Genomic DNA, 22,129 nt, shown 5'->3' on the forward strand with positions numbered 1-22,129 from the left:
TGTTCTCGCTTACAGAGGGCTGGATGGGGTGGAGGACCTTCAGTGATCTGAGGCCTCACCTATTGTCCTCGCTTACAGAGGGTTGGATGGGGGTGGAGGACCTTCAGTGATATGAGGTTTCACCTATTGTCCTCTCTTACAGAGGGTTGGATGAGGGTGAAAGACCTTCAGTGACCTGAGGCCTCACCTATTGTCCTCGCTTACAGAGGGTTGGATGAGGGTGGAGGACCTTCAGTGATATGAGGTTTCACCTATTGTCCTCTCTTACAGAGTGTTGGATGAGGGTGAAGGACCTTCAGTGACCTGAGGCCTCACCTATTGTCCTCGCTTACAGAGGGTTGGATGAGGGTGAAGAACCTTCAGTGAGCTGGTGTATCACCTATTGCCCTCGCTTACAGAGGTCTGGATGAGGGTGGAGGACTGTCAGTGAACTGAGGCTTCACCTATTGTCCTCCCTTCCAAGAGGCTGGATGGGGATTGAGGACCTTGAGGCATCACCTATTGTCCTCGCTTCCAGAGGGCTGGATACAGGTGGAGGACCTTCAGTGACCTGAGGCCTCACCTATTGTCCTCGCTTACAGAGGGCTGGATGGGGTGGAGGACCTTCAGTGACCTGAAGCCTCACCTATTGTCCTCGCTTACAGAGGGTTGGATGGGGGTGGAGGACCTTCAGTGATATGAGGTTTCACCTATTGTCCTCGCTTCCAGAGGGCTGGATGAGGGTGAAGGACCTTCAGTGACCTGAGGCCTCACCTATTGTCCTCGCTTACAGAGGGCTGGATAGGGGTGAAGGACCTTCAGTGATATGAGGTTTCAACTTTTGTCCTCTCTTACAGAGGGTTGGATGAGGGTGAAGGACCTTCAGTGACCTGAGGCCTCACCTATTGTCCTCGCTTACAGAGGGTTGGATGAGGGTGAAGGACCTTCAGTGATATGAGGTTTCAACTATTGTTCTCGCTTCCAGAGGGTTGGATGAGGGTGAAGGACCTTCAGTGATATGAGGTTTCAACTATTGTCCTCGCTTCCAGAGGGCTGGATGAGGGTGGAGGACCTTCATTGACCTGAGGCATCACCTATTGTCCTCGCTTCCAAAGGGCTGGATGAGGGTGGAGGACCTTCAGTGACCTGAGGCCTCACCTATTGTCCTCGCTTACAGAGGGTTGGATGGGGCTGGAGGACCTTCAGTGATATGAGGTTTCACCTATTGTCCTCGCTTCCAGAGGGTTGGATGAGGGTGGAGGACCTTCAGTGACCTGAGGCCTCACCTATTGTCCTTGCTTACAGAGGGTTGGATGGGGCTGGAGGACCTTCAGTGATATGAGGTTTCACCTATTGTCCTCGCTTCCAGAGGGCTGGACGAGAGTGAAGGACCTTCAGTGATATGAGGTTTCAACTATTGACCTCGCTTCCAGAGGGCTGGATGGGGGTGAAGGACCTTCAGTGATATGAGGTTTCAACTATTGTCCTCGCTTCCAGAGGGCTGGATGGGGGTGAAGGACCTTCAGTGATATGAGGTTTCAACTATTGTCCTCGCTTCCAGAGGGCTGGATGAGGGTGAAGGACCTTCAGTGAACTGAGGCATCACCTATTGTCCTTGCTTCCAGAAAGCTGGATGGGGGTGAAGGACCTTCAGTGATATGAGGTTTCAACTATTGTCCTCGCTTCCAGAGGGCTGGATGGGGGTGAAGGACCTTCAGTGATATGAGGTTTCAACTATTGTCCTCGCTTACAGAGGGTTGGATGAGGGTGAAGGACCTTCAGGTATCACAAACTGAATTTCTTCTTTTTGTCCCTCGATTCAACCCTTCCCTCAGTAAATTCATAGTGGCTTCAGGAACGACTTGACAACATACTTATTCCGCTGATGTGATGTTCTGTTAGCTTGTACTTTGTCTGCCTGTTTTAATTCTATCAGTCTATGATCACTGTGTCAAACTTACGCTCTGCTGGTAACGTGTTACTACAGCTCCCGGGCCCTGGATCAAGTTTGTTGTTGCTTTGGTGACGGTGGCCAGCTGGGCTTGAAGGATCGTGTGGTTTGTGGGTCTCTCACTGCTTTGAGGCCACCGCCAGCAAGGACCTCTGTCAGCGGTGCCTTGTGCAGATCTTCCTTCCAGGCAGTTCAAAGGTCGGGTGAGGTACAACTGGCCTAGGTCAACTTCTTTATTGTAATTCTACTGGTCAAGCCACAGCGCTCAAGCTGTGAGATGAAGGACAATCTGGATTTTCTAAGCTCCGTGGAAAATTGAGACAGTTCTACCGCATCCACCACATACTGCAAGACTCCAAGAGCTGAAGCCAGAAATATATTTCCAAGGATGAATCCAACCACTCTTTCTGAACATCCCCTTGAAAATGGCAACTAGTGAACATACTGACTGTACCAGCACAGTGCAGAGAGCTTTTCAAGAACCTCGAGGTACATTTATTTTCTCTATCTGTTGTGACAGAAGATTTTGATCCTTGGTAACATCAATGCTCTTTGGACAAGGTCATACATTTTGCAACAAGAATCAAATTAATCCTGCCCAGACATACACCCTCAAGTCAATATTGCATGAAGCTTGGCGGTCTTAGTCCTCAGCAAACCCTCTGCAAATTGCTGAAATTTTCTTAGACCTCCTGGACCGCTGTGCCAACACAAAGACCAACTAAACACCCTCCAGGAGCTACCAATCGATCTACCAGCACTTGGTAGTCCAATCCAGACTCCAATCTTTAAAACCATCTACCAGCATCCAGACTCAAATCTTTCAGCGTTCTCTGTTACCATCTTTGGAACTGCCTGTCTCTGAGATTCGTGGAAGCTCCACGCTCAAAGTTAGTTCATAAAATCCCAATAGACTGGAAGACAAGAGCAAATAATGACACACTGCACAGAACTCTGTATTATTCCACCATTTTTTCATAACATGTACCATTGTCTTACTTCTGTTGTTTCAACATGGACGTTTTGCTGTGTTTATCAAAAACAGCTCCGTTATTTAAAACCTCACTTACCAGTTTGTTTTGCATCATACCTACCTAGCTGTTACTATGTTGGACTTGGCTCTTTTCCACCAAAATGTTTCGCTTTTCGCCCCCCTAATTTAAGGATGTCTCCCCCATGGTAAAGGTGACTGTATAGGCCATGTGTGGTGTGAGACGCCATGTTAATGTGATAATGTGATGCAATGGTATACACGTATTTTCCCCCCATTGTGTAAAATGTACCCTGATGAAATGTCACATTTAAGATGGATGCCATTGCTGTGCGTTGTGCCACCTGACCGCAGTAGGTTAGCAGGCTAGTTGTTAGGTACCCAGCCATCCCTGCTTTTGGAGGGAAAGCCTGGCACCCAGGGTGCTCTACTCCTCCCCCTGAGCCAGTTTAAAGCAGTTTGCCTGAGAATTCTAGAAGGTTCTGCCATTGTCTGGTAGGTAGGGTGAGGGGGTTATAAATAAAGGGGATGTGCCACCCTGTGCAGAGACAGAGCTGGGACAGGAACGTGAGGGGACCTGCTGCCAGGGGAGACCGCCACTTGGGCCTGTGTGCTGGACCCTGCAACCATCTATCACCCCTCTACTGTCCCCAGTGCTAGTGGAAGCCCCACTTCAGGAGTTCAGGCTGCTGTTTAGGAGGAGGGCCACGCTGCAGTGGAGGATGGTGTCAGCCTACCGCCCTGTTTAGATGAAGCCCCCACTGGCTGTTGACCTGGCCCAGTAAAATGTAAAATGTAAATTGATACTTGTATAGCGCACTACTTACCCGCAAGGGTCTCAAGGAGCTTGTACGAATACCGCTGTGGAACCCGTCCTGGCTTTCCCTGTGAGGCGTCCACTCCTGGGCACCCCCAGGGTGAAGGCCAGGCATCCTTAGCGTTGTGGGGGCCGTTGTGGAGATTAAGCAAGCTATTGCCCAGAGTTGCAGAGTGGGACTCCATGATTAGAATAGGCACCGAGGCGAGAATTATCAGGTCCGTGTAATTTTGAGCCAAGGCGGGGAATTGAACCCTGGTCCCGGGCTAGACCTCTGCATCAGGGTCTGCCGCTCTAACCATTGAGCCACACTTCTCCACACAGTAGCCTACTGCTCTGTCCTCCAGCCCCCTGAAGAAGGAGGGCCCTCCTAGGTCCCTGAAGTGCCTTGACCCTGCACCACAAAAGCGCTGCGCCCAGAAGCGCCTAGAATGGAAGGAGCATCTTGGACCCCCCCAGGAGGTGAGGAGCTACAATCCTAAAGCGCCGTGCCTAGAAGAAGTGTTGTGGGCCGGGAGAGTTGCTGCCTGTGGTGCACCTGTCAAGCGCTATACTGCCTGGGACTGCAAGAAGCATTGAGCCTCCAAGTGCTGGGGCTGGAGTAGCTGTCTGCCCCCTAAGCGCCACAATCCTAAGCGGTGTGTGTGTGGAAGCGCTATTTCCCGGAGCGCCATGACCGGGACTGCCTTGCTGCTCTTCTAAGCGATGTTGCCCCCTTCATAGCGCTGTGCCCAAGTCGCGCTGCAGGCCCTACTCACCGCCGCAGCCCGGGGTCAGGAAGAACTGTGGGCTCAAAAGCGCAGCGGGTGACTACCCCGCGTGTGGCGCGATCAACTACCCCCGCTTCCTAAATAATTAATCAGCGGGTGCCTACCCCGCACTGGCGCCGAAGTTGAACTCACCACCGCGGGCCCTTGGGCCGTCTGAAAAAGCGCCGTGCCTGGGATCACCGCCGCGACCTCGGGCTCGCTAATCAAGGAAGTTCCGCTAGTGACTGGACCCTCGCGGCGGCCCCTGGAGCCAGGAGAGGGCCGCCGCAGCATTGAGGAAGCCGCGCTGGGCCTCGCAGAAGCTGGGACGGGCGGCATCACGTGGCTGGGGGCGCTGGTGATGTCACCGCCCATGCACCCCAGCCGCCGCACACAGATTGGCAGGTCCCCGTGATGGAGGGGGAATCCGAGTGAAGCCGGAAGGGAGCGGAGACGTTGCAGGGCTCCCGGAGTCTCGAGGGAGCCCGGTGGAAAGCGACCCGAGCGGGAGCCCACCCCGCCGGTCTGTGCCCCACAAGAGGAAACCGCTGGAAGACGCTGAAGTGCTGTTGGGGCCCCCGCGGTGGATAGAGAGCCCTGAGTGCTGCCGCGAGTCCAGCGCTGTGCTGCGGGGGCCTGAGTGAGGCCTCGCGGGCCCCGTGTAGCCCGCATAGATCCCAGGAGCTGCCCCGGGGCTCTCATGCTCTGAGGAGAGCCCAGCAAAACCCCGCAAGGACATCAGGAGCCCGGTGAGTGGGGGCTCCATTAGACTGTTGTGTGGGGGGGGGGTCTGGGCACAGGGCCGGTGCCCGCCCCGGGGACCATTGTGTATTCAGGGAGCCCCAGAAGAGGGACTCCCTCGTGCCACCCACATAGGACTGCCTTTGCACCACTGCCCCGCTGGACAGAGGGTAATGGCAGCGAATGGGGGCATTAATAATTTAAGGGCCACCCCATGTAGGACACCCGACCTGTTAGGAAGGGGGCTATGTTTGAAATGCCTCAATGCTTTACGCCCCGGGATAGGGTTGTGCCTGCAGTAAAGAGTTTGCCTGATCCCATGCTGAAAGTGGAGGTCAGGCTATGAAGTTTATTTGCCGGAGGTCCTGCCTAAGGTTTTGATGCCTAGGGTTTCCCTGTTACCACTGATGTACCTAATGTGCTTTTCTTAAGGGTGATGCCAGATGTTAAGTTGATGCCCCATGTTAAAGGTGATTCTGCTGCCTAGGCCTGATGGTAGTATTGCGTGCCTGTTGTTCCCTTTTGCAGGAGGTGCTAATACAAGTCAAGCTGGGTTTATGCCTAATGTTTTATTTTATATTTACAGCCTACTGCTAAGGTGATGCCTCGGATTAATGCCTGTGTTTTCCCTGCAATACTGACCCTATGTTTCATGCCAATTGATAACGTTCTTTTTACTTCAGCCTGGAAACTAATGGACTCACCCTTTTCTTGCTTTGCCCATTTTCCCTGTAAATTATCCCCCTGGTATCCATTGCCCTGGCGCCCGTTGGCGCCCTATTGTGATTACTGTGCATTACTGAGTTTTACCTTTGCAGGTTGGACCTAATACAAAAGTTATTCTTTTTCCAACCAGAAGCGGTGTTGTGTCTCTTTTGTGGTGTGCCTGGTGTGTCATCTGTGCATACTGCGTGGATGCTTCACACATGTCCTCAGGAGTTTGGCCTGCCCGCTCTGCTCCATGCTACCCCCCGTAGAATTGGTAACCCCATTTCTAGCATACTATTTCTGACCTAAAGAAATCTCCGGTAGACATGTTGTGCTGCCTGTTTCTACATACATAGTTAATGGACTACTGCTGCAGGAACTGTGCAGTATCCTTGCAGTAAGATGCACTTTATTGGGAGCGGGTGGCGCAGATTTGGCTCCCCCCTTTTTCCTCCTCCCCTCAGCTGGTCACCATCGGAGTCCCGCAGGGTTCCTCCCTTAGCTCGCTCCTCTTTAAAATGTATGTTACGCCACTGATATATCTGGCAGAGGAGCTTGGGGCTAAGGTGATGGCCTATGCGGGCGATACGCAGCTGTTGTTTACCTGGGACAAAACATCGGACTCCGTTTCAGCAGCGCAACAGTGCCTAGTTTCCATATTTAAATGGCTGGCCGATGCACAGCTTAAGTGCAACGAGCAAAAATCTGAGATCTTGCTTTATGGCAAGTTTCCTGCTGACTTCAGCGAGCAGCTGTGGCCACCTGACTCCCCTCTTCCCCTCTCATCGAGACAGCCAGCCAAAAATCTGGGAGTGTTGTTTGACGAGAGTCTTTCTTTTACAACTCACATCAAGAAACTGGCAGGATGTTGTTTCGGCCTCCTTAAGACTCTGAAGACTTTCTTTCCGCTTGTCCCTCAAGCGGCAAGAGAAACTGTTACATGTGCCCTGATTTTATCGCGCTTGGATTATGCCAATGCCCTCTCGGCTGGCACCCCTGGCTACCTGCTTAAAAAGCTCCAGGTGGTCCAAAATGCGGCCGCCAGACTACTATTGGGCATTTCGGTGAGGAACAGTGTGAATCTCCTATTACGATCTCTTCACTGGCTTCCTGTCGATGACAGGGTCAGGTTCAAATCTTTGGTTTTGGCCCACCGTGCTCTCCATGGCTTTGGCCCCCTCTATCTTCAGAGGCGCTTCTCCTTCTACTTTCCGTCGCGTGCGCTCGGATCTATGTCCCTGCGCCTGGCTCGGGTTCCATGCTTTAAGCTTCAGAGGGTGGGCGGTAGCTCTCTTGTGGTGAAGGCTAGCGCAGCCTGGAATGCCCTCCTCCTTGCTTTGCGGTCCATTCAGAACACAGCTGTGTTCAAAAGGAAACTTAAGACTCACTTCTTTGTTTGTTAGCCTCTCCTTATACCCCTCTGGCATCGCGCCGGGACACTCACGAGTATCCCTGCATGCTACATGTGGATATAACATAACATAACATAACATAAAAGGTACTTTGTTAGAATAGCTGCAACTACTAGAATAATAACATAACAAATGCAGAGCATACAGTGCAACAACACAAACCAGGTACTAGGAGAATCTGATGCGATAATACAGGTCACACATTAGGAGAATCTGATGCAAACAAGGCAATAACACAGGCAAGGCACTGGGGAATGTGACACAAACAATGCAATACCATAGGCCAGGCACTAGGAGAATGTGAAACAAACCATGCAATAACACAGGCTGTGTACTAGAAGAATCTGATGTATACCATGCAATAACACAGGACACAGGTCATGCACTAGGAGAATCTGATGCAAACAATGCAATAACAAGGGTCAGGCACTATGAGAATGTTATGCAAACAATGCAATACCACAGGCCAGGCACTAGGAGAATCTGATGGACACAATGCAATAACACAGACCAGGCACTAGGAAAACCTGATGCAAACAAAGCCATAACACATGCCAGGCATTAAGAGAATCTGATGCAAACAATACAATAACAACCGAAAGGCAGTAGGAGAATCTAATGCAAACAATGCAATAACAGAGGCCAGGCACTAGGAGAAACTGATACAAACAATGCAATAACACTGGTCAGGCACTAGGAGAATCTGCTGCAAACAAGGCAATAACACAGGCCAGGCACTAGGTGAATCTGACGCAAACAATGCAATAACACTGGTCAGGCACTAGGAGAATCTGACACAAACAATGCAATAACACAGACCAGGCACTAGGAGTAACTGATACAAGCAATGAAATAACACTGGTCAGGCACTAGGAGAATCTGACGCAAACAATGCAATAACACAGGCCAAGAACTAGGAGAATCTGACGCAAACAATCCAATAACACAGGCCAAGAACTAGGAGAATCTGACGCAAACAATGCAATAACACAGGCAGGCACTAGGAAAAACTGATACAAACAATGCAATAACACTGGTCAGGCACTAGGAGAATCTGACGCAAACAATGCAATAACACAGACCAGGCACTAGGAGAAACTGATACAAACAATACAATAACACTGGTCAGGCACTAGGAGAATCTGATGCAAACAATGCAATAACACAGGCCAAGAACTAGGAGAATCTGACGCAAACAATGCAATAACACAGGCCAATAACTAGGAGAATCTAACGCAAACAATGCAATAACACAGGCAAACACTAGAAAAACTGATACAAACAATGCAATAACATTGGTCAGGTACTAGGAGAATCTGACGCAAACAATGCAATAACGCAGACCAGGCACTAGGAGAAACTGATACAAACAATTCAATAACACTGGTCAGGCACTAGGAGAATCTGATGCAAACAATGCAATAACACAGCCAAGAACTAGGAGAATCTGACACAAACAATGCAATAACACAGGCCAAGAACTAGGAGAATCTGATGCAAACAATGCAATAACACAGGCCAGGCACTAGGAGAAACTGATAAAAAAACAATGCAATAACACTGGTCAGGCACTAGGAGAATCTGACGCAAACAATGCAATAGCAAAGGCCAAGAACTAGGAGAATCTGATGCAAACAATGCAATAACACAGGCCAAGAACTAGGAGTATCTGACGCAAACAATGCAATAACACAGGCCAGGCACTAGGAGAAACTGATACAAACAATGCAATAAAACTGGTCAGGCACTAGAAGAATCTGACGCAAACAATGCAATAGCACAGGCCAAGAACTAGGAGAATCTGGTGCAAACAATTCAATATCACAGGCCAGGCACTAGGAGAAACTGATACAAACAATGCAATAACACAGGCAAGGTACTAGGAGAAACTGATACAAACAATCCTATAACACAGGCCAGGCCCTAAGTGGATCTGACGCAAACAATGTAATTTCAGGTGCAGAGGCTAGCTCTGTACACTATAGGTACAGATTTAAACCAAGTCATGGTCTCTTTACATTGTTTAAGCCAACACGTTTTCTGCCCCACGACTGTTGGTCTTACGGACTCTATTGTGACAGGCATTAGGTGGGACATGGCTCTAGTTCACTGGGTCACAAAGGAGCCTCTGCTCAGGGCTCAAATGGGTTCTTCAGATACCAAGCACTGGAGTTGCCGATCTGAGCTCTTCTGTGAAATGACGTCCGTCACACCCTCTTCCATCGCCATACGAGGTGCAACAGGCAGGATTCTACAATAAGCCAAACCAGAGAGGTTACTTCTGCAAACGCCTTCTCAAAGTGAAGTAAAGTCAAAAGTAGCGCAGAGTAGCAATGCTGACCTCTGCAATCCTGACAGTGGCAGTAAAACGCAGTGCAATGTGCACAGATTCGCTTGTTTAATTAAAACCCATGGCTGTCAGTAATAAGTGGTGCAGTTTATAAATGTTCCCACATTAAATGCCCCTCGTAGTGTGAGTAAAAAGCAGCACACATATATTCTGTACTTTAAACACTTCTCAAAGTGTACGGAAACATCCATGCACCTTACAGATCGATAGGTACCCCTTATAATATAGTGAAAAGCAATGCTTTGTACACAGATTTCCTCTTTTGTAAACACCCCTCATTGTGTTTCCTCTGTAAATGTCCCTGGTAGTATAATACACAGCGGTGCACTGCACACAGCTTTCCTCCTGTTACTGCCCCTCATAGTATGGGTAAAAGCAGTGCAGTACTGACAGATTCTCTCTGTAAAGGTGCCTCAAAGTGTCAGTGAACAGCAGTGCAGAGTGGACAGATCTACTCTTTTGTAACCTCCCCTCACTCTGGTGTAAAATAGATTTCCTCCTGTGGTTCTAACACTGCTTCGAGTGCAGGGCTCAGACTTCCTCTTCTGTAAACGAGCCTCGTGATGTAGTAAAGAACAAAGCAACGCGCACAGGTCCTCACTTCTGAAAATACCACACTTAGGGGCCGCCCTTGAGCCACACAATGCAGTGCAAGAGCGACGCAACTCTTAACTTATATTTATCAAGCCACGCAAGGCCACCTTGCATGGCCCTGTGTGGCCCTCGCAATGGAACGCAAGAGAGACGCAACTCTTAAGTTAGATTTATCAAGACACGCAAACCCGCCTTACGCGGCCCTGTGTGGCGTCATATGCAGCGCAAATCGCTGCTTTGCGTTGCTCTGCCCCAGTGACGGGCTCCATGGGTGGAGCGTGGGCGTTCCCACGCATCGCCTCATAGATTTTGCCGCATTCCCAGATTCACCAACATTGGCAGACCTGGGAGTGCAGCAAAATGCCGCGCCTCCCATGTGAGGTGGAACGAGGATGAATATCTGTATTTCTCCCTGTTCCTTGCTTTCGTTGTGTGCTGGATTCTGCAGCACACATGGAAAGAGGGAAATGCTTCAGGGGATTGCTTTTGTGCAGGAAGGTGCCCCTTTCTGCACAAAAACAATCCGGTTTACAACGCACGCACGCTTGCACCATGGTGCAGGGGTGCCTGCTTTGGCGTTAGGTAGAACATTGTGCGTCAGCGCAGGGAAAAACAGGAATGTGCTGCATGATTTTTTTGATTAATATGCCCCCAAGTGTAGTAGAAGGAAGTGCAGTATGGACAGCTTTTTCCCAGTGAAGAGTAAAGAGCGGTGCAGCGCGCCCAGAGTTTCTCTTTTTTAAACGCCCCTCGGACTGTAGTAAAAAGTGATTCCGTTTGCAGACCACAGATGGGCTCTGAGCACCCTGCACAGAGCAGTAAAAGGCAGAGGAGTCTGCACAGATATTCTCTTTTATTTTAAACCCCCCTCACAGTGTAATAAAAAGCAGTATAGTCTGTGCACATTAGCTTTCCTGTCAACAGCCCTCATAGAGCAAGGAAAAGCAATGCAATGTACAGATTTTATCGGTTCACAGAGATTAGTAATATAGCAGAGCACACATTTTTCCCAAGGTACAAAAAGCAGTGCCGTTTTCACAGACACCCTCTTCTGTCAATCTCAAACAAAGTGTAGTAAAAAGATGACCAATGTGTGCAGATCCCTTGGCAGGGTTCACAGATTTCTCATTATGCAGAACGATGCAGGGTAGCGTGAACAGATTCCACATAGTGCAGTAAGATGCAGCGCAGTGTGCAGATTTTTTACAGTCTTAAATACAAATGATGACCACAAAGACCACCAGGGCCAGAAAGAAAGCCCCCCTCCCCTCTCTCCAAGAGGTCCCAATATAGATGAGCCCAGCTGAGCCCCAGAGGCCCCCGGATAGAAGAGCCCAGCTTAGCCCCAGGGCCCCCCAGATAGAAGAGCCCAGCACAGCCCTACCCTCTTCAACGTCTACATGAGCCCCCTCGCGGCCATCGCACGCCAGCACAACCTCAACATAATCTCCTACGCCGACGACACCCAGCTGATCCTCTCCCTGACCAATGACCCCGCCACCGCCAGAGCCAACCTGCACGAAGGGATGAAAGAGGTAGCCGAGTGGATGACGACCAGCCGCCTGAAACTGAACTCAGACAAGACGGAGGTCCTCATTCTGGGCTCCTCGCCCTCCGCCTGGGACGACTCCTGGTGGCCCCCCGCCCTGGGCACCGCACCCAAACCGACGAACCACGCACGCAACCTGGGCTTCATCCTGGACTCCTCCCTCTCCATGACCAGACAAGTCAACGCCGTCTCCTCGTCGTGCTTCAACATCCTGCGCATGCTACGGAAGATCTTCTGGTGGATACCCACGGAGACCAGGAAGACCGTCATCCAGGCCCTCGTCACCAGCCGACTGGACTACGGCAACGCCCTCTACGCCGGAACCACCGCCAAGCTCCAGAAGAGACTCCAGCGGATCCAGAACACTTCAGCCAGACTCATCCTCGACATCCCACGAAACAGCCACATCTCCGGACACCTGAGAGACCTGCACTGGCTCCCCATCAACAAAAGAATCACCTTCCCTCTCCTCACCCACGCACACAAAGCCCTACACGATCAAGGCCCGAGCTACCTCAACAACCGGATCAACTTCTACGCTCCGAAACGCCACCTCCGTTCTGCCAGCCACGCCCTCGCCGCCGTCCCACGCATCCGTAGAGCGACCACTGGAGGAAGGTCCTTCTCCAACCTGGCCGCCAAGACCTGGAACTCCCTCCCAGCCGACCTGCGCCTGACCCAAGACCACCTCTCCTTCAGGAAGAAGCTTAAGACCTGGCTGTTCGAGCAGTAATGGCACCCCCCCCCCCCCCCCCTTAGCGCCTTGAGACCCTACGGGTAAGTAGTGCGCTCTATAAATGTCTTTGATTGACAGCCCCAGGGCCCCCCAGATAGGAGAGCCCAGCTCAGCCCCAGGGCACCCAGATAGAAGAGCCCAGCTCAGCCTCAGGGCCCCGGATAGAAGAGCCCAACTCAGCCCCAGGGGCCCCCAGATAGAAGAGCCCAGCTCAGTCACAGGGGCCCCGGATAGAAGAGCCCAGATCAACCCCAGGGGCCCCCAGATAGAAGAGCCCAGTTCAGACCCAGGGGGCCCTGATAGAAGAGCCCAGCTCAGCCCCAGGGCCCCCTGATTGAAGAGCCCAGCTTAGCCACAGGGGCCCCCATATAGCAGAGCCCAGCTCAGCCCCAGGGGCACCCGAAGAGAAGAGCCCAGCTCAGCCCCAGGCCCCCCGGATAGAAGAACCCAGCTCAGCCCCAGGAGCCCCTGGATAGAAGAGCCCAGCTCAGCCCCCCAGGGCGCCCGGATAGAAGAGCTCAGCTCAGCCCCAGGGGGCCCTGGATAGAAGAGCCCAGCTCAGGGACCCCTGGATAAAAGAGCCCAGCTCCGCCCCACGGACCCCCGGATAGAAGAGCCCAGCTCAGCCCCAAAGCCTCCGAATAAAAGAGCCCAGCTCAACCCCAGGGACCCCGGATAGAAGAGCCCAGCTCAGCCCCAGTGGCCCACGGATAGAAGAGCCCAGACCAGCCCCAGGGGCCCGGGATAGAAGAGCCCTGCGCAGCCCCAGGGGCCCCAGATAGAAGAGCCCAGCTCAGCACCAGGGGCCCCCGGATAGAAGAGCCCTGCTCAGCCCCAAGGGCCCCGGATAGAAGAGCCCAGCTCAGTCCCAGGGGCCCTCGGATAGAAGAGCCCAGCCCCAGGGGCCCCGAATAGAAAAGCCCAGCTCAGCCCCAGGGGCCCCCGGATAGAAGAGCCCAGCTCAACCTAAGGAGGCCATCATAGAAGAGCCCAGCTCAGCCCCAAGGCCCCCAGTGGAAGAGCCCAGCTCAGCCCCAGGGCCCCCAAATGGAAGAGCCCAGCTGAGCCCCACGGACCCCCGGATAGAAGAGCCCACCTCAGCCCCAAGGCCCCCGAATGGAAGAGCCCAGCTCTGCCCCAGGGCTCCGCGGATAGAAGAGCCAAGCTCAGCCCCAGTGGCCCCTGGATAGAAGAGCCCAGATCAGCCCCAGGGGCCCCCGGATAGAAGAGCCCAGCTCAGCCCCAGGGCCCCGGATAGAAGAGCCCAGCTCTGCCCCAGGGCCCCCGAAAGAGGAGACCAGATCAGCCCGGCTCCTGCAGAGATTCCTTCCAGGATTATTCAGTCTATTTCTACAAACACTGCAGAAGGTGCTGACAATCTCCTACCTGAGCAGAGACCTGAGCAGACGTGTCCAGGCTCTCTCCTCCCCCTGGGGACCTCGGGGGGGGGGAAGCTCTGGGTTCTGTGAGGGTCTGAAGATCAAGGTAGCTGCCCACCAGACAGGGCTCCTTCCGCCTCTGCAGAGGCCGGAAGTGATGTCACCGTAGCTGCTGGTGCTGTCTCTGCCGCTGCTGACCCAGAAGAGTAAACCCTTCTCCCTTTCATCCAATGTGCAGCTCAGTGTTTCATCAGCAGGCGAGGAGCGCCTTCTGGTGGACAAAGATGGAACCGCCGCCTCCAGTCTCTAGGACTGAATTTGAAATGACAGCCTGAATTTCATTAAATAGATGAACATGTGTATGCAACTCACTGCTAGAATAAATCCAGACAGTGTTTTTCTAATTTCCCTGTTTCTGTGGGTAAATCTTTATATTTGTTAGGGCTGTGTATACTCAAACAGCATTTCAACGGTTTGCCCCAAATTAAGTTTTTCATTTGTCTGCGTTGTTTACCACCTCACTCCCTTCAAAGTTTCACGTTTAAAATAAAGAATGATTAAGAAGATTGTAGGCACAATAACTTCATAATACAGAACAATTAGTTTTGACTCGCACAGATTTCTCCCTCAGTGGATGTCCCATGGCAATGAGTGAACGGTGCCGGGCCTGAGGATGAGAGGGTATTCCAGCACTAACTAATGCCAGACTCCTTCATACAGGCTCTTATTAGAGGTACCACCTCTTGGTCATGTTTTAAGAGTTTGCAAAGGCTCGGATAGTATTCTTCAATAAGACTTTGTGTAAAATTGTTTATATTATTTATTAACATGGCTCTGCTGTCTTTGTTTACTTTAACTATGAGTCATGATTCATTAAGGCAGTTCTAGAACACATTGAACAAGTGATTTTTACTTATATTTGATATTTTAACTTTGCACTTATTGAAGAAAACAATACCAGCGTTAGGTTATTTTCCTACTTATTGTACTGGCCGGAACATTAAAATACTGGCCATGCCACGCCTATAGTATACCAGCCAGGTGGTAACCCTCTCTCCTGGCATAAGTCACTCCTCGACCACGCACTATCAATGTGCGGGTGCAGGAGGGCTTCGTAGCACTGTCAGGCAAGTTGCATTTGTTGCCTTCGCAGTGACATTAGATCCGACAGGCACACATCAGAGCATTCAAGTCTCACTCATCATGAGTGACACTCACACATTTAGAGGTTGTGCTGAAGTCTCACTCACACCTTGCTGAATCTTATCACTGGGAGACGGGCCTAGTACTCCATATGTTACTTTGCTGGTACTTCCACTGTGTGCGGAGTAGCCGCTTACAACTAAAGAGGGAGACACTATTCACTTCAGCAAACCCACTGTCCTACATTTTGGTATCACTACTTTTTCAATATTTCACCTTGACGGCTGCACAGATTATACATTCTATGTAATGTTAATTTTGATGTCTGATTAATGATTAGGATTTTACCTGTGTACTCATCATTCCTATAATTTCACTAATATCTCTTCCTCTGACATTATCATAGTCAAATGTTATGTGACATCAATTCATGTGAGGTCATCAGTAGGATAGTTTATTTCGGCTCCTAAGATTGTAAAAGATTCGAGCTCTGTGAAGCACATACATGAGCGCTCATTTGTAGTAAGGGCAGGCACACAACGCCCATAGGGCTCAAAGGGCTTCAGCCTCCCTCTCCCCCCCACCCCCCCTTCGTGGGTGTCAGCCCAGGCTGAGACAGCTTCCCGTGCACTCACACAGACAGTTTTTAAGCTGCTGTAGCCCAGCAGGTCTAGCGTCCGTCTTATTGCCGCCGCACATGAGTACTTCACAGGTCTTTAAAAGGCCATTTATTTGTTAGTGAGGCTTTGTTGCTTTTTCATCCCATGTTAGAGCTCCTGCAACTCCACTCTGCGTATTGCTGGAAGAATTAGTCTCTTCCCCCCCCCCCCCCGAAAATATTTGTAGCCCCCCCCCCCTCGAAATTTGGCTCTAGTTGCGCCTTTGAGTAAGGGGGAGGAGCATGGTCTTTGCTGACAGATGAAACCATCTGGAAGCAGTACAGGCGCTCCCCTGACATGTTCCTGCCAAGCTATGCTACCAGCATTCAGACCAGAAGGGTGCTGATCTCTGCAAAAGGATATGAAATGTTTGTTTCAGTTTCATTACACTTCATGTCAGTGTTGTTGAACTTTACAATGGTCACAAAGTGGTTCCTCACTTGCGTTCCTCCGAGTACCTTCAGTCTCTTAACTTTCATGCTGTGCTGTTTCTCCAACTAAATTGCCCACGAAAACGCATACAGTCTTTTCTGAGAGAGAAGTAACATTTATGTTTCCTGGAGAAAGTGGTTAAAGGCGCTGTCTATGTTTCTGCTGATTCTTGGATGTGACTGAAGAAAGTCAAATTCTGTGCCGAGGTGGGTTCACTAAGAGAAGCCCTTCCAAATGTACATTGACGCTGTACGAATCTGGCTTTGTATATGGTATGCCCGTGGTCATTCCATGCACAGAGATCAGGGGTTCCCCAAAAGTGTACGGGGCTCAATGTAAAACCCAAAGTGCTCTATTAGTGGGAGTGTGGGTGAGCAGCCTTAGGCCTCACACAGAGGAGTGGAAGACATTTATTGCACAACATTGACCAATAATGGGCACACGGCTCGATAAGAAGATCCACACCACTTTTGGAAAAATATGTGACCAAGATCTTCGCAAAAAGGTAAGTACGTTTTTAAATAAAAATACTTTTCGCTTTTAAAAGTTGCCATTCACAATATGTTTGAAGCAGTTCAATGTTCCCTATGGTGAAAACAATAATGCAGTTTAACAGGTAAGTTCCCCACTTACAAATCCAGTATTCAGGCCCAAAGGTCAGCAAGGAGCACAGGTAAGGTGAGTACCAACACTGCACCACTAGCAGCAAGGGGGCGGCCAAGTGCAGAGGTCAGAGTCAGAGTTCGGCCCAATGCTTTTCAATAGAGACTGGGGGTGCCTGGAGCCAAACTGCTTGCAGGTAAGTGGATCAGTTGCAGAGGCTAAGCTTTGGGGGTTAGCACAAGCACAGGGGGGCCCCATGCAGCCCCAAGCATACACCACCAGGGGCAGAGGGGCAGCTGGATGCTACATCAGCTCTGGGTGCCCAATGCTTTTGAATGGAGTTTGGAGCTTTTGACAAACAGGCTGCAGGCATCTCACTGGAGGTTGCAAGAGGGAGACCAACTACAGAGAGGTAAGTAGAGAGGCAGAGTGTCATAGGGGCACAATTGGTTCAGCTCACCAGGGCCCAGGGGCTCCGGGTGCAGGGGTGCCTTTCAACTTCCAAGTCTTCTTACCTGAGCCAGTCACGGTCAAGCAGAGCCTCTGGATTCAGTCTAGAGGCATCGTCTTGGAGGTTTGGAGGGAGCGGTCAGCGAACACTGTATTCGAGGTCTGAATCACTGGGGAGACTTCACTGGGCAGGTGGGCCACTCAGACTCGGGCCATGGGCGTCGGGTGCAGGGATCACGGTTCCAGCTGGATCCGGAGCCCTTGGGGTTGTTTTCTTCTGGACAGGTCCACTCTCAGCTGGCGATTGGAGTCTTTTTCAAAGGCAGCAGTCCTCCCAGGGTTTTCAGAGGTCACCGGCTGCAAGACAGGTTGCAGGTTCACAGAATCTGGAGACAGGCTAGTAGGGACGGGGCCAAGGCAGTCGTCGTATTCAGCCTTCTCTGCAGGGACCTCTTCTTTCTTCTTAAGTCATCGCAGATCCAATTTTCAGGACTGGTAGAGCCACCTAAATACTAAATCTAGGGGCATTTTAGGGGAGTAGCAGGTAGGGCCAATTGGCACCTTGCCTGGGGTGACTACACCATCTATTATGCCACCCTCCTGTGGGAGTGTGCACAGACCTAGCCCTGATTGGCGGGTCTACCCATCTTCAAGAAGGTAAGGACCGAAAGATGTGCTCCACTCCGCCTCCCCCACCTGAGAGGTGGATTGTCAGAGGTGGGCACATCTCTTCTTCTCCTAAGTTTTTCCACTGGTTTTCCCACATGAAGTGAAGGTGTAAACCGGAGGCTGCCATCTTCTGTTAGCAGCAGAGGCACGGGATTGAATATTACAAAGGTGGCAGGCCTTTGAAGCTTCCCCTTTCAGCATTGGCCCATCCTGGGGGAGGAGGTGTGACACCTTGGCCCAGGATGTGCATTGTTTCTGGTCCAAGAGAGAAGGGGCTCTCCACCCAGGGGTCCGGAAACATGTCTGGTGGAGGCTGAATGCCTACAGACGGTCAGAAACCACACCAGGATTGGTAGGTTTTCAGGGGGCACCTCTGAGGTGCCCTCTGAGTACATGGTACAATAAATCTCACAGTGGCATAGGTGTGGATATATCGAAAGGAGTAGTTTGGTACCAAACACCCCTGTGTTCAGGGAATCAACCATGGTGCTGTGGAAATCGAGCTGTCGAGTTTCCAGCCCATGTGCTCTGTTTGGCTTCACTGGCACTTACAATATTAAAGAATGGATCCTAATATTGTCGGGGCGTCTCTGCTCATGCAGATATGTCCTCACCTGTGGTACAGGTCACCCTGCCTTAGGGCTGTGAGATCGGCTAGAGCGGTGACTGACCTATACCTTCAGGCAGTGTTGTCTGGCACGGCACCCAGGAAAAGTGCCATGTCAACCTTGTTGTTTTCGCTCGCACAGGGGCATGCAAGCTGCAAGGGCAGTGGCATGGTCCCATTGAGGAGGGTACGAGGGGACCCTCTTCAGCTCCCAGGCCCTGAGTACCCAGGGTACCATTTACTATGGACTTACAGGGGGCAGATGTACCAATTGTGGATATGTTTTGGGAAAAAGCACTGGCACAGGAGACCCTGTGCACTGCAATTGGAACCACATCAAAACCTGGCAGCAAAAAACAAGGGCTAACCATGTCAAACGAGGCTCTTTCTCACAGATGCTCTTAGTGTTACAAATGGGCGTGGAGGATAGGACCTCTGCTCCACTGTTCTGGGTCAAGATATTTCCTTTGAAATGTTTTAAGCTGACACATCCGGGCGATTGAAAGGGCGTCTGATGAAATATCTTCATCCCGCAAAGAACACGACATCAACCGAGGCGGCATCAAAGAATCTAGCACACCTTAAGTCATTGGGGGTAGAGGTTACTCCTGCTGCAGACAGCCTTCACCATACCCAGGGGTTCAGGGGAAATAACACGCATGTGGCAACAGAGACCATTATGAAAGAACTGACTTCATGTTCAGCTTTTCTGCACAATACAAAGCCCCTGAAAGAGAAAAGAAAAGGGACTCTATAAGAAAAGGGACTCTTCATTCAAAGTGCATCACTCCTTTTGCTTGCTTGTTTCTTTTTTCACTTTTTGCCATTGAGTTTCACATGTGGTTATTACATATTATTTGGGGTGACTAATTCTTCTGGGATAGAAATATAGGGTGGGAGTGTTAGGGAGATGGATTTTAGGTTAGATTCTTTAAAGTTTCATTTTGTTCATGTTACCAGGCACATGCCCCCGCAAGTTGTACAGGATCGCTTTGATTCTAATGACTAACAAATTGTTGTCAGACTTAGATGGGATATAGTATAAAGTCATGGACTGATAATGGTTTAAAAACTAAAATTGAGATGGGGCCTTTATGTTGTTTGTTGATCGTCACACCCCTGATATCCTGTTACTTCAGGAGACTCATTTACTAGGTACAAAGTGTGTGTTCTTGGGTAGGATGTATACACACATGTCAATCATCCAGGATTTACTCAGTGGTCCACAAGGGGTCGCCATTCTCCATTCACCTCTGTAGGTCCTTCCCATTTTCAGTACAGATAGTTCAGGTAGACGACAAAGTTAAACATGTCATTCTCTCCAGTGGGGTCTCCGATCATTCACCAGTCCTATAAACCTCCTGACATCGACAATGGGAGTTGAATGTTAAATGGTGTTTGAATGTTAGATGATACTCTTTTGAAACATCTGCGGAATAAGATCATAGATTATTTTTACATTATTGCAGGTTCAGTCTCCTCAGCAGATACAGCTTGGGAAGCATTCAAGGTAGTGCCTAGAGGAAATACCATGGCTCAGGTTAGGTGTAAGCTCGAAAATTGGAGGAGGGAGAATACTGACCTAGAAGACCAAGTTATTCAGGTAGAAAAGAGGGAGATGAATGCAAACCATACCAAAGCAGCTCAACTCCTTTAACATCCGAGAACCACACTAAAGATTGATATTACTGGATGGACAGGTTAGTTAAATTCACAAAGTATGAAGTGGATGACCAGGCTGGGAATGTTTGTACTGGCTTCTAAACAAAGGCCATATGTCAATAATTGTCCCTTCAATTTTATCCACTGAGGGTCAAGTACAGATATTACAGAGACATTCCCCCATTACTACCAAATATTATATTTTTGTGTATATCCCCCTCCTGCTAAACTTCAAAAATCCCATCATAAGAGACCTTTCAGTGTGGGCACTGTCAAGGGAGGTCCAAGGTCCCAAGGGGTGTACTATTAAATTCTTCAATAAATGTGTCTTTCTGTTTATTCTGCATTTAAAGTCGATGTTTCAAGGGGCCTTTGGGAATTGCATGCTTTCTGACTTCTTGTGAGGGGCGGTTATTTCAGTTACTCTGAAGCCGCATAAGTCCCCACAACTCGGTGCCTTCTATAATTCAATTTCAGTACTTAATATTATCGAAACTAAAGCCTGTACAAACGTAATAGCCTTGAGATTACATAATGTCATCCGAACACTACTGCATGATGATCAAAATGGCTTTATGCCTAATAAGAGCGCTCATAATTGTCTCCGGCACCTCCACATTATACCCTCACATGTGCACGATTTCCAGAGAAGTGTTCGCCGCCTCGCCGCTTTGCTTTTAACCAGCGAACCAAGTCGGCTCCACTATCTTCGGGGTCCGGTTCGAGGGCGACGTAGGCAGACCGAGGGTGCCAAGCGTCAAGGGCGTGAGTTGAAACCTTGCAAATTTACAAAGCTAAGTACCGATCACGCTCTTTATACCGATGGGTGTCATAGTGACTCCATGCTTTTTTCTTCCTCCCTATGTTTTGACATGTTATAGGGTGTGCCGAATGCGCTTCCACCCCCCTCCTGAGACCCATGGTGTTTGATTCCAATACCTATAAAGTGAGACATTTTAATTTATCTTTTGCGATCGGACCATTGTATTTACTTTGATCGCTTAGTTGAAGATTTTCTTTGAAGATCTTCTCTTTTAATTCACATTCAATCCCAGTTCATATCACGAATAGTGCACAGCACTTCTCCTAGCTTTTATGAACCCTGGGATAAGAGGTGGTGATACTATAGCGCTATCCTACCACAGCTAGTTCTTTTTCACCTTTTGGAGCACCATAGACCTATAGTAGCAATCAGTACCAGTACTAAGTGTCTGTTCTGTCCTACTCGTGTGTCTCTGTCCTTTTACTTTACAGGTGCAGAATACGAAAAGTAGAAGCCTCCTAAACCAGGAGTAATTAGGAAGAGTTTTTCCTTCCTAATATTTTTGCACTTTTTCACCTTTAATTTATTTTCACTTTCACGCCCCTAGGTGAGGGTGGGCCTTCGCGAACCCATACCGCCAGGGTTTATCACACACAGTCCTGAAGAATTGCCGGGTAAATTCACACCGTTTCGATGGCAAGAAACATGTTGACAAACGTATAGGAACCCACCACTCAAATAAAGTGGACTGTTTCCTTAAACATATTTTAAAAATCTCTGTCTTTAGTGGTCATAGAATAAAACAATTACCTCAGATACACTACTGACAATTTTACTACCTTCACCACTCACTAATTTAATTGCACTCAACACGTCCTGTACTCACCATCCCGCTCCGCAGTAACTGGCGTTGCAGCACATCGAATAGACACTCGGTCTATTCGGTGGGGCCCGATGATGAAGCAAGTCAATGTAGCTGTTTTTTCGTGCTCCAAACCATGGTCTAGCCTACTTTAAAGACACTCTTCTTTTGATTACTCACTAGCTAAAGTGGGCACATTGCACCAGTCCAAACGACCCTTATGATGTTGAGGTCAAAGATAACCTTTATGAAAGCTATCCTAGTGGTAGCTATGGAGAGCAGCCTTCAGGCTAAGTCTTGAAGGAGTGTACAGCAGCTTGTTT

The 22,129-nt window shown here is 49.8% G+C and overlaps 1 protein-coding gene across 1 annotated transcript in view; it reads right to left on the reverse strand.

Annotated features, from left to right (window-relative positions):
* LOC147737608 (uncharacterized) overlaps positions 1-22,129 on the reverse strand; it is a 251,137-nt gene that overhangs the window by 24,105 nt on the left and 204,903 nt on the right. The window contains 1 exon segment of the mRNA XM_086938979.1: positions 14,169-14,176. Within this exon segment, the coding sequence (XP_086795105.1) occupies positions 14,169-14,176 (8 nt within the window).

Source organism: Lissotriton vulgaris, chromosome 1_1 (genome assembly GCF_964263255.1).
Source record: "Lissotriton vulgaris chromosome 1_1, aLisVul1.2, whole genome shotgun sequence".
Taxonomy (NCBI): domain Eukaryota; kingdom Metazoa; phylum Chordata; class Amphibia; order Caudata; family Salamandridae; genus Lissotriton; species Lissotriton vulgaris.